At 41.9% G+C, this 13,629-nt stretch overlaps 1 protein-coding gene across 1 annotated transcript in view; it reads right to left on the bottom strand.

The window, feature by feature from the left end:
* Window positions 1-294: 294 nt before the first annotated feature.
* Asb4 (ankyrin repeat and SOCS box containing 4) overlaps window positions 295-13,629 on the bottom strand; it is a 37,774-nt gene continuing 24,439 nt past the window's right edge. The window contains exons 3-5 of the mRNA XM_021190544.2: window positions 8,020-8,510; window positions 3,869-3,982; window positions 295-2,463 (exon numbers count right to left, since the gene is read on the bottom strand). Of these exons, the coding sequence (XP_021046203.1) occupies window positions 2,275-2,463; window positions 3,869-3,982; window positions 8,020-8,510 (794 nt within the window). The 3' untranslated portion in view covers window positions 295-2,274. The remainder of the gene's footprint in view (window positions 2,464-3,868; window positions 3,983-8,019; window positions 8,511-13,629) is intronic.

The following is a 13,629-nucleotide window of genomic DNA, read 5'->3' as shown; positions in this document are numbered from 1 at the left end:
TCTATGTTTAACTAAAGTACACTTACTAAAATGGCGACAGCCTCCATTTTGTTTTGTTCCAGCCACGTCCCCCCCCCCCACACCCACACTTTCTTTGGAAAACATTATGTGTTGACTGGGTACAATTCTTTACTCTGTCCCTCTTCCTACATGTTGAGGTAATCAGTGAAACAAGTCATTTGGGGGTGGGGGGTGGGGGTGGGGAGTGCTTGTCACTGTTGAGAGTCAATATTGCGAGAGGAAGATGAGTCCCGTTGACATATAATTCACAACGATGAAAGGAAACGCCAGAGCTTTATTTATGATCTTTATTGAAGTTTTATTAAAGGACAAGGTACAGAAATAATCACATTAAATCCATGTGCAAGCAGTTAAAAACAAGTGGCTACATATTCTACACTAGACTAAGGGAAACATTGTAACACTATGACAAACATCCCTAGTTCCCTATGTGAGGAACACCTTGTCTGCTTGTTCTCAGTCACACCATACCTGTGATAAATCAGTCTAGCACAGACTTTTCTGACAGAATGTTCCTGATAATGGAGAGAAGCCCCCAACCCTTTGAATATTCTGAAATATGTTCTAAATAACCCTCAGTCAAGCAAACTACTGTCTATGTGTAATCTGTACAAATTCAGCATTCTGTTCCAGGATAGAGATCTTGTTCTAATACAGAATAAAATTTTTTTTTTCTGAAATCAGTTGAGTTTAATTGATACATCAAAAACATGAACATGTCCACCTACACAAAACTGGAAGTAAGAGGGTCTCGCTTTACAAACACAGCTACATGGGGAACTACTGGGATATCTGACACCATCTCTTGTCACCACAACAGGAGAACATCCGACAGGAAGCAAGAAGCAACGCCACAGAGAAATGAAAGGAGTTTGCCCACAGCGGCAGGTACAGTATCTACACTTCACTATTTACTACTTTTACTGGTACCAAGTCTGTGCCCAGAGGCAATAAGCTAATCCAACAGTGATCACCAAGAACCAAATGAGCAAAACAAAGTTCTCCGGGAGGCATACCAGTGTGATTCTACTAGCAAATACTAAATAAGTCTTATAGTATACTTCTATGCAAAGGGTTTTTTTTTTCTTTCTTTCTTTCTTTTTTTTTTTTTTTCCGACTGAAGGGAGCCACTGTTAAAACGCAAGTTCCTTATCTATCCGGTAAAATGCTCTAAACTGTCAATCTGTTCCATGAAAACACCAAGAAAAATCAATTAAGTCATTCTCTTTACAACTGCTTCTGCCTAAAACTTCCCTAAACTTCTTTCTCATCTACATGAGAGCTGGAGGGTAGGATATTTTTTCTCAGACTCTGGGAAGGTACTAAAAATAGGAAACCACACAAAACAAAACACTCAATAGTCTGGAAAAACTCAGCGACGTTTACACTGATAGTAGCAGGTCCCTCTATACAGCTCTCCGTGCTTTGTCTTCATGGTTAAAAAAAAAAAAAATCATGCACTTCAAGTCAGAACACACTTCAGAAAGTTAAGCAGTACATATGAGTTTGCACCTGTACTCCTGCCCCTTCGCTTCATACAGCAGTCATCTGCTCGTATGTTTGGATCCCCTTTTAAATGTACGACCCTGGAGGTCCATCTGTGACCTCCAGCGTCTGGCTCAGTGTGTTGAAATATCTTTTTCTAGGCTATTAAGTAAACTGCTCTTTCCTTTTTTTTTTTTTTTCTATCTAGACTCAAAGATCTTGTTCCCACTGTACTCCTGTGCATTTGTCACCAAAAGGAGTGGATGACCTTGATTTGGGGAGAAGGCGTTTCTAAAAACTAGTAACACTAATGTGTCTCCTCAATAGTCACTGGTGGGAGACACCAAGCTTAAGAGGTCACTCACAAAACCTGCTACTTTGCAAATGAGACAGTCATGTAAACTTATTACTGATAATGTAGTGGATGAGATTGGTTGTAAGAAAATGTGGGTCCCTTTTGAGATGAAATCATCTGTGAAAGTTTTACAAGCTACATCGGGTACCTAATAAACGTTGCCACTGTATGAGCTGTTACCATTGTGTAATAGTATCTGTCTTCTAAATACAGCCATTGCCTCTGAAGATTCTTTAACGTTCCTCGCTTATTTTCCCTCAGCTACTCTAGGATTAATGGCTTGGTGTTTGTAAAGTGTTTTGAAATCCCTAAAGTCTGATAACCAACCCAAGGACCATTTTAACCATGCAAACTGCGTCTACCCAGTGAGTCCACTTAGAAATCTGGAAATGGCAACTGTTGTCCCATACGACTTAATAAATGATCCCCTCTGGCTCCAACAGCAAGTACTTCTTCAATGGCAGTGGGAGGGACAGCATAGGGATGGCCTTGTGGCATCGGTTGTGTAGCGCTTTTCGAATGGCACATCTTGACAGGTGCATGAGCGTTCTGGGGGTGTTGCAGCACACCTTGAAGAGAGAGTGATAAAAATCCCAGTGTTTCTGGAAAGCAAAACAGGACAGGTTAATTTGAGGGAGGCTCCTCAGCTTCCCCAGATAAAAATTCACACGGCTGCATTTATCCCCACTTTCCACATAAGAATAGGTTTCTAGAACCTCTGACCATGAACAAAACTGAGCACAAAATGAAAGCAGGGAGGGTAGGAAGTGGCATGTGATAAGACTGGAAAGAAAAGCAGGGGAACACGTTCACGATCCAGGACATGATATAAACTGCCACAATTGAACTCTCTGGGCCAGCTCAAACCAAAATGGCGATTCGAATTCAATTCAATATTACAGCATGTTCTTTGTGTTCCTGGTAATATCTACTGGCAGTGGCTAGAGCAGGCAAGCAACTTGAAAAGGTAAAAGAGGGCCGTGGTGGCGCACGCCTTTAATCCCAGCACTCAGGAGGCAGAGGCAGGCAGATTTCTGAGTTCGAGGCCAGCCTGGTCTACAGAGTGAGCTCCAGGACAACCAGGGCTATACAGAGAAACCCTGTCTCGAAAAACCAAAAAAAAAAAAAAAAAAAAAAAAAAAAAAAGATTTATTTATGGGCTGGTGAGATGGCTCAGTGGGTAAGAGCACCCGACTGCTCTTCCGAAGGTCCGGAGTTCAAATCCCAGCAACCACATGGTAGCTCATAACCATCTGTAACAAGATCTGACTCCCTCTTCTGGAGTGTCTGAAGACAGCTACAGTGTACTTACATATAATAAATAAATAAATTTTTTTAAAAAAAGAAAGGTAAAAGAGCTAACAATTAGCAGACTAGGATTATACAAATAAGCCGTTGGCCTCTCAGTCCGGGGAACTTTGTACCTGGCACCTCTCATGTATTAGACACAGCTGTGACTTCAAAAATCAAGGACAGAATGCTCTGTGGGAAGGGCTAGTTTACAGATGGACCAAAGTCTCTAAGTCCACAAGTGAGGGCACGGTTCTACTAAGGGTTTTGTGTGTGGCTCACTGCAGACTCTGAAATAGTGTTTTCTGCTTAGTCATAAGCACCTAGATATAGTTGAAAGTAAACAAACTACTGAAACTAGTGGCATAAAACACTATGGTGTCCTGGAAAAAAACTGCTGAGTGAGCAGTCCCGGATATTATCCCTTAACTCATTTAAATTAAAGGAAAATAAAACTGCCACCTTTGTATATTTACTCAAACTTTTCTCAGCAAAATTCCCCGAGACTTCCTAATATCACATATTTGACAGATATACAAACATAGAGTTTTACCCTCTTGTACTTGCATTTTTATAACCCTTTGTTTCATTACATTTGAAAAAAAATAAGCTTTGAAAGCATTCTCAAAACCAATGTGTTAAACGAGAATGCTGACTGCTTATCCAGAGGCCTCTGCAGCACTCACTAGGGAAGACCACAGCGAGTGAATTACTTACCTCCAAGTCATCATCAGGAATGGCTCGTCTCCACTTTATGTTCCATCGGATGTGCTCGTAGGCATTGACCACAACTTCAATGGCTTTCGGGCAAGAGTGGCAAGCCTGGATCACCTGCAGAGGAAACAGAGACGTTGTCACTTGGTGTGGGCACATGACTCACGTCTCTCACAGACATCAAGAGTCCCCAGCCAAGGTTGGTTATGGCTTCACACGTCTTCGGTTTGCCCTAGTCAGTATGCTTTGGGGTCATCAAGACCCTGGACTTTGAGGCCCACAAATGGACCACACCAAGACCACACATCTAGAAAGAATTCCCATACCTATCATGCTGTCTGGAGCACTCTGCTTTTAAGGAGTGTGACATCTTTTGGGTATGGTTGGTTATACTGCCTGACCCAATGTAGATGGACATATTCATGAAATTAAGCTAACTTTATCAACCATGAACAATAAAGACGAGGTACCAACAAGAACAGAAAGACAGGCTGTGGTGCGGGAGAAGGAGCTGAGATTCTACATCTCGCTCTGCAGACAGCAGAAGGAGACTGCCACACCAGGCCTAACTTGAACACGTAAGACCTCAAAGCCCTTCCCCACAGTGACACACTTCCTCCAACAAGGCCACGCCCACTCCAAGAAGACCATACCTCTTAGTAGTGCCACTCCCTATGGGCTAAGCGTTCAAACACAAGAGTCCATGGGGCCATTCCTATTCAAGCCACCACACACACTAAGTACTAAGTTTTCTTCTGTCGGAAGTCTTGATTCTCAAACCGTGCAAGTATCCTTTTTTTTTTTTTTTTTTTTTTTTTTTTTTTTTTTTTTTTTTTTTTTTTTTTTTTTTTTTTGTCTGACAGTCTCCTGTCATTATCAGCACTTCAACTTCTGGGGCTAACACAACTAGACTCATCTCAGGCCTCAGTAGTTCACCCAGGTAATAAGTAGGTAGATAGATAGATAGATAGATAGATAGATAGATAGATAGATAGATAGATAGATAGATAGACAAATGATAACAAACGCTAAAGCATCACTCTACACTGATTGCCAGGAACCTAAACTAACACATGACAGGGGGCCATTGTGGGCACCAAAGGAGAAGCCACTGCCCCTGCTTAACCTCTGATGAGCTAAGAAGCAGAGGACACCAGAGGACTTCACATTCTGTCTCTATAGTGACTTTTTTCTTCCATCACAGAATAACGATGATAAAATTGTTTTCTAAAGCCATGATCACCGGGGAGTGGATCCGACGCCCCCCCCCCCATCATCTGACTCCTAAAGCATAAACAAACATGGTGTAGATCCAAGGGGCTGGGCAGATGGCTCAATGGATTGAGCACTTGCTAGTCAAGCACAAAACCTGACTTCTATCCCCAAGACCCTCTAAAAGAGATTGGCATCCTGTTCCTGGTGCTGGGGAGGCAGAGATAAGAGAAGGCCATCCTGGGAGTTTTCTGACCAATTACCTTAATTAAGCAGCAAACTCCAAGACCAAAGAGAGAGCCTGTTCCAAAAATACAGTGGAAAGTGATTGATGAAGTCAACCTTAAATTGGCTTCACCTCCGAGCACACATACACAGGTGCCTACATACCTTGACACACACAGAGAAACACACAAGGGGAGATTAAAGATGTCTCTCTAACTCTTTCAGGTGCCACTTGTAAGACACTTTTCAATAAGGAACTCTCCTAAAGCTACCTTGAACCTTATAGAATGCTATATTTTTGTACACACACACACACACACACACACACACACACATACCATTTATTATCAAGGGAATTGTTTGAGCAATGAGCTTTGCACACAACATCATTCAATGGCAGAAAACACATTTACCTCCCCCAAATTCTCACATTATCTTTCCCTTCCCCAGAAAAAATGTCTTTCTTGACCTACAAGAAATCTCGATTTTGGCTCCCCAGGGTGTCGCTTCCTTCAGAATTATGCTAGCAGCAGGAAAAAAAAAAAGAATCAAATGTCCTTTTGTACCCTGGAAAGCAATTGTAGACCCTATCATCCTCCCCCACCACGTCACTTATGTAATTTATACATTGGCTCTCAGCGAAACGTCTGCCCATCCACTTTGCATTGGGAAGACGGCATCTGCCCATCTGCCGCTCTGACCTTGTTCCTTGTAAATAAGGAAACTGAATTCCCCATCCAGGGGAGAACAGATCACTTTATCTTCAGGATGAATGAGTCAGTCATTTGCTTGTTGTCAAGACAACTTCCTCTTAGGAAAGTTGGGCCGTGGAGTGGCTGTTCTAAATCATGTCGGAGCATCTACATAGTGCACTGAAGTTTTTCTTCCACTTTTCCAACCTCACACGCTTTTCATGGACAGCCATGAAACTCTCCAAGCCTACATGAAATGTCCTTAGCAATCAGCTAAAGCACAGGAAGTCAGAGGAGCACACGGACCCAAAGGAAGGCTACCTGATGCTGTCCAGCGTTCTTTGGGACACAGAACTGTGTGCTTATTGAAAAGATGAGAGAAGTCACCAAACAGGGCTGGGGCAAGAAGCTCTTACCCTGCCCCCAAAGCACAAAGCACATGGAAGTGGAAGACAGGGACGCTGCCTCACCAGTCAGGCGGGTATGCCACTCCCAGTCTCCATTTAGTAGAAGCCTGGGGGTGAGGGGAGGTCTGGGAGACTAAGCGATGTGTTCACACACTGTACAGCAGTACATGGCCAGGTAGACACTTGGCATTCCCAATCACTCGGCTCTGTCCCTCACAGCAAGTGAAGATTGATCCTCAGTTGAAATACTGAGATGCAAGTGAGAATTCTCTCCTGAGTCAGGATTAGTGACACGCTGGGTCTTAACTCAAGAACTGAATGTGCTTCAGACTATCTGGCGGTCTCCCTCATGGAATTCACTACCCCTGAGTGATTTCTACCATTTTTATTTTTTTCTTTTCCTTTCTGTTTTGTTTTTTGTTTGTTTAGTAGTTAGGTTGGGGTTTTTGTAATTCTAATGGTATGAGACAAGAACTTACCTTGTAACCCAGGCCTCAAATTTACAATCCCCCTACCTCTATTTCTTCGATGCTTGAACCAATAGGAGCATGCCCATCATCACTTCTGACTGTCCTCCCATCTCTATAAGTTTTCCCAGGTTGTCCTCATATGTGTGTGTGTGTGTGTGTGTGTGTGTGTGTGTGTGTCTGTGTGTGTGTGTACATATACATATATGTGTGTCCTATATGTTTATATGTCTATATATTCTATATATGCATGTATGTATGTATTCTGTATGTGTGTATGTATGTATATGGGAGGGGTGGTCTCAATCGAGTTAGAAAGTATAGTCTTCAAATTTCTCAGCTTCTTTAAATTAAACTTTTAGAGTTCCAGTATCATCTGGTTTGCTTTGAGTGTTAAATGCATTTTGACTACAAATTAATGATCATCATTAACCTGATGCTAGCACTGCCTGCGTCCCGCTACTCTGTCATGTATTGCGCATATTAAAATGACCTTTGTGTGTTTTTCTTTCCCAGTAGATGAAGCTACATTAGTAGGTACCTTGTCTTGGTCATATCAACATCATTAGCATCTGTTCTCTGCCAGCCCATTAGAGGTTATTAATTAGTGTTGTTCAGAAAAAGAGGTCATGCCGTACGATATTTTGTGAATAAATCCTTGAATAAATGATCTAAGGTCAGGCCCTAATCTCACCACCTCAGTTTCCTCTGCTGGAAAACAGAAATGATTAATCCTTTATAGAATTATTGAAGGAAATCAAATGAGCATCTATCAAGTGTTTGTAACAATGTGCTGAACGTATGACAATTCATTATTGGTCCCTATGTGTTAGCTGACATCATTGCTAACTTTTGCCAAATTGGAAGTGTGCAGTTCTTTCCTGGCTCTAAAAGCTAACTCATTCTAAAACAGGCTCTGCAGTCTTTAGACCCGACATTAGGTAGGAACAAACGCCTTTTCTTTCTGCACTGACTTTCCAGCTCCTGCTCAAATTTCAAACACACAAGGAGAAGGTGGACTGGTCAAATGGAGGTCAGAAACGGTTAGTTCAAAGTCTTGAACAAGTTGGAATCACTGGGAGACTATAGGGCACACACACTTTTTTTTTTTTTTTTTTTTTTAGTTTTTAAAATTGGGGCTGCAGCCTCACCTTGTGGAACTGTGGGGGGTAGATGCGCGCCGCCCCGTGGTTCAGTAGCAGCTGGTAGCAGATCTCAGGCTGTGCAGCAGGACGCACGGAGGTGACCTTCAGCACGTACTGGATAGCGGCACAGCCATTGATATCCATGAGGTTGGCCTCAGCTCCCGCCTCCAGCATCATGTGCATGAGCACGTGGTCGCAATTCCAGGCAGCCTTGTGCAGAGGGGACTTGAAGTCATCATCACGAGCGTTGACCTCGGCGTTGTTGTCCAGCAGGGTGCGGCAGATGAGGTGGTGTTCCCTGCTGTACTCCTGCTCCTTGAAACGCAGGGCCCAGTAGGTGGCAATAGCCAGTGGGGTCTCCATGTGGGCGTTCATGCTATCCACGATGGCCCCATTCTCCACGTAGAAGGCCACCAGCTCGGAGAGGCCAAAGTGGGCCGCTGTGTGCAGGGGTGTCTCTTCATCCTGGTTGTTGGTTTTCATGTTTACATTTGCACCTATGGAGGAAATTAGAAGCAGACAGATATTTAAACACACATGTGTTTATGGTTCCTTCATATTCATGACTTTTCTCAGGAGGTTCACTGAGCATAACTCTTTCTCACCGGTTCTCTTTAACCTTTGCCTATCATGTGGGACTCCCACCTAGCCATAAAGGGTCATTCCTGACCCTAGTGTAAGCCACTCCTTAAGCCAACACCTCCGTCTTCCTGACTGCTAACAAATGCACCCGGAAGAGGAGCTAACGATCTGATCTCTCTCACAAGCCTTGAGCACTGCTCTTCATTCCCGGGTAGATTTGGAAGTAGGTGATGATGCCTATAACAAAATGGTTTATATCATTAAAATGCCAAGCATATTAAAGATATAAAATTTTGTGGGCTTTTTTTTTAATTTAAAGGTTAGAAATAGGTAAAGGAGCTTGCCACTGAAGGCTGACTGCTTGAGTTTGGTATCTGGGGCCTATATGCTGGAATTTGAGAACCAACTTTCACCAGTGGTCCCGTTGAGTCCCATGCACATACACACACAAATAAGAATAGATAGATAAATATAATTTTAAATTAAAAATAAAGAACATATTTAGAAACCGCAGCTCATACACGAGACTTTAAATTTAATTTTTTACTTATTTGTGTGAGTGTGCTCACTGGTCTCTATGTGTACCCTATGTATGCAGAACCGCCTTGAGCTGGAGTTCCATTTGACTAAAAGCATCCCAGTGTGGGTTCTGGGTGCTGAACCCATGCCCTCTTCAAAAGTAGCAAGTGTTCTTAACCACTGAACCGTCTTCCCAGTCCTTAAAGATTGTTTTAACCATTTTATAAAATAATCTTTCTTCTCTTTCAAAGCAGGTACATCTAAAGTTTGATGCAAACTAACTATGGTGGCATGAAATTTCCAAGTACACTGGCTGAAGTCACAGTATCGTGGAAGCTATGTCTTTGTGATATAATAAACACACACACACATATACACGCACAGATACACACACAGAGATACACACACACACACAGATACACACACACACACACACACACACACACACACACTTTTTAGCACCAAAACAGCTTAAGCGTCATAGTTCGCATTAAGAAGTCTAACAATTGCAGTATAAAAACAGTCATGGGAAGAGAGGAAACAGACTGTGACTGAGAAATGATTTCATATCAGCTGTGGCAAACACACAACTTTAGGGATTTTAATGATTTCCTTGGACAGCACCTTGGGAATGCCTTCATGAAACCCACTTACTGAACAGAACAGGAAACCAGTGCGGGTTTTTATTTTTCTGATAACAAATTTTAAGTGTTAGAATTAGCAACCTGAGAAACTAGAAATTTCCTTCTCTGTCTAATTTAAAGAGGTGGACCAAATGACCCCTGAGGGCTAGCGTCATAAATAATTGTACTGGAAATTTTCATTGGTCCTCCAAATAAAAGTTCAAAGAGATTCATCATCACCATCATCATCATCATCACCATCATCATCACCATCACCATCACCATCATCATCATCATCAGTTATTGATGATAGTAGTGTTATTGATGTTGCTGTCACCGATATTAATTTGGTGTTGAACAATGTGCTGCATCATAATCTAAATGTATTTCATGCAGAACCTCATGGAATCTCCCAGCAACTCTGTAGTAGATGCAGTTTTTACCCTAATTTTATAGTTGGAGAAAGTTATCCTTGGGTTAACAATTTGCACAAAGTGCACTAAGGTACTGATCTTGCAAGCAGAAATTTGCAAGCAGGCAGGCTGGTTTGAAAAAAAAAAATCCCTTATTAGTATGCTATTCTACCTCATTATTATTTTTTTTTCTGCAGGAAATTTTATATTGCTTGTTATATGAAAACCAGATGTAGCAGAGGTGCCATTGCATTTTATAAATTTAAAATCAGCTTTCTCACATGAATAGCTCCTTCTTGGCCTTATTTACAGCATCCCCCTGATTATTCAGAATATATTTAAAGAAGGAAACTCTCCCACAAGCCGTGTCTGGTTAAGAAATCAACTCTCCAGTGAGGTTTCTCCAGTTACAGCTTAGCACATACTGGGGCTTCTCACTTGCAGGAGGCAGAATTGTAATCAAAGCCACTCTTTCTGGGCCTGTGTTCATCAGTATTCCAAGCCAGAAGGGTTGTGGATGAGGTCTCCTTTCTGGTCAGGTTTCTGCTCCTAGGTGAGATAGGATGAATACAAATGTCTTTCTGGAAGCCATGTGCAGGGTCACTTCAGCTGCGGGAGAGTTTCCAGTAAGAAAGAGAATCAAAGAGTCAGGAGGAAAATTTTACAGCCCAACTTAGAGGGAGCCACAGCCTTTGGGCTTTTTTTGTAATGGACTTGAACGTGTGCTCATGGCCCTTCAGTTATCTTGGGATAACTGAATGCACGGTACAGTTACCTTCTCTGAGGTGGAACTTTTAGAATTGAATTTCTTTCTCCAGCAAGAACTTTCCAAAAGAACATAGAATGTTTTTTAGATTTTAGATTCTTGTGATTTCTTCAAGGAATTAGAGTTCCGAGGCTCTTTGAGGGAACTTTCAGGAGTGCATTTAGCAGGAAGATAAAATGGATTACTTCTCTTTTCTTTCTTTTCTTTATTAGATATTTTCTTTACTTACATTTCAAATGCTTACCCTTTCCTAGTTTCCCCTCTGAAAACCCCCTATCCCCTCTCCCCTCCCCCTGCTCCCCAGCCCACCCACTCCTGCTTCCTGGCCCTGGCATTCCCCTATACTGAGGCATAGAACCTTCACAGGACCTAGGACCTCTCCTCCCACTGATGACCGACTAGGCCATCCTCTGCTACACATGCAGCTAGAGCCACAAGTCCCACCATGTGTTTTCTTTGATTGGGGGTTTAGTCCCAAGGAGCTCTGGGGGTACACAGAAGTGGAGGTTCACAATCATCCATTGGACGGAGCACAGGGTCCCCAGTGTAGGAGCTAAAGAAAGTACCCAAGGACAACTTCCTCAGCTAAGCTGATGACGAAGAGGACCGTCTGAAATCCCAGCGTTTGCAGGTGAGGCCAGTTTTCTCTGCAGTCTCTGAAAGAGAATCTGTCTCAACCTTGGTGCTGGCTGCCGAGCCTTGGTGGCACTTGGCTTGTAGAAGTGTCCTGTCAGTCTTCACCTCTGTCTCCACATTTCTTCGTCTTGGTCTTCATCGGGAAGAACACGGCACATCCTCTGACAGGTCGGCCCATCCCACTCAAGAATGGCTTCGCTGCAGTCACGCTGTTTCCAAGTACCTCCGCAGGCTGATGTGTTAGAGGTTCGGGCTTCTGTGCATTTTTTTTTGGGGGGGGGAGGAATTCGACTCAGGCTCATAATATAGCAAATGCAATATGATATATATAAATATATATGCACAACTCCGGCATTATTATAATCATATCCCTGTTGAGGATGCAAATAACACCTCTCGCTCTTGCTCTCTCACTCCTTCTCTTCTGAGACCCGCGTCTCACTAATATAGCCCAGGCTGCCTCTGCATCCTGGGTGCTGGAATGAAAGGCATGTACCATCATGCCCTAGGGGGAAAACAAACATTTCTTGATGTGGGGGAGCTCCCTGCCCTCCTACCCTCTTCCCAGTTAGAATTTCATCCAGCCATAGGCGACTCCCGCTGTTTTCATCAGCCTGTCCATAAGCAAGTACCATCTTCACTTCTGTTTAGTCTACCCGTTGTGTGTAGAACTCTAAACCAGACGGGTTGGTCTCCTTTTCTAAGTTTGAACACAAGACCCATGGGAAAATATTGCTGGTTTGCTTCTTCCCCCAACATCCAGTCATGAGGCTAACTACTCTTGGTCTTTTTGGTGGCGCTGGCTCTCAGCATAAGTTGTCCACAGTGAGTCCTTTCTATGAGTAGTAGATAACTCATGGGCGTTTCTCTGACTTCTGAATGGAGCAGCTGCACTACATCTCTTCAGTTTTGTTAAACAGAGTGAATGGATGCTGCTGGACCGGCTTATAGGTCAGTGACTCATGAGGGAGGAGTCTCATGAAGCCATGCCTTCATCAGGAATGAAACCTTGAGTCCAGTTAACTGCCATCAGTCTGGTATGCGCACACCGAGAGCTCATTGTACTTTAATGTTTTCCCCTAGATTTTGAGTAAGTTAGATGTGGTATAATACTTGTACTCCTTTTGAAATTTGCTCCCATAATCACTTCTATGCTACTAAACTGTGACTTTAAAGACTATTTAAAATAATTAAATAATATTCCATGAAGCAAATGTGCCTTACTATTGGGTATACAAGAATCTTTTTTTTTTTTCAAAATTTTGATCTCATAATTAACACTAGTAATAATAAGTAGGTATAAATTTTAGTATTGCTTACTTGAAATAAATTCATGAAAACAGAATTATAAAGCAGAGATGTCTGGTGTGTTTGGCATCTTTATGAATTATATTTACATTTATCCCATTGGTACAGTGGAGTAGATTTCCCCTGTCAGTGTGTTACATGTTTTTTAAATTTTTATGCTAATTCTGAAAGTTAAAAATACCATTTCTTGTAATTTTGAATTTATTTAGTCAATTCATAATTATTAACTCTTAAAAATCTTTTTTTGATTAATCATCCAAATAGTCTTGTCTGCATATAGAACTTTCTGAGTGATTTGCATTTGTATGAGTTCTCCAATGAAGATCTAAGTGTATACTATCCTAATAAAATAACGTTTTAGTCATTTTAGCTTGATTTCTCCTAAATATGGTGATAATGACTTTAGTCAGTTTTTTCTTGTGGGTTTTTTTGGGGGGGGGTTGTTTTGTTTGTTTGGTTGGTTGGTTGTTAGTTTTTTGTTTTGTTTTGTTTTTTGCTTATTTTCTTTGCTTTTGCATTACAATGGTCTACTTGTACTTCAAGGTCCTATAACTATCCAGATTAATTATAATCTAGCCTTTTTTTCCCCTTTTTTTCCCTTTTTAACATTTGCTTGCTCTTGGGTTTATTTTAATTTGCATATGGATTTAGGAAGACTTTAAATCTCTCGTGTCTCCAGGAACCAATACCTCTCCATTCCCTGTAGACTGTCCTTTAAAGTGTATGTCACACGGGGAGGTTATTTTTATCCGTTCATATCAGTAATCTT

Source organism: Mus pahari, chromosome 2, assembly GCF_900095145.1.
Source record: "Mus pahari chromosome 2, PAHARI_EIJ_v1.1, whole genome shotgun sequence".
In the NCBI taxonomy this organism is placed as follows: Eukaryota; Metazoa; Chordata; class Mammalia; order Rodentia; family Muridae; genus Mus; species Mus pahari.
The sequence above is the reverse complement of the archived record's forward strand: the minus strand, read 5'-3'. Positions and strand labels throughout refer to the sequence as shown.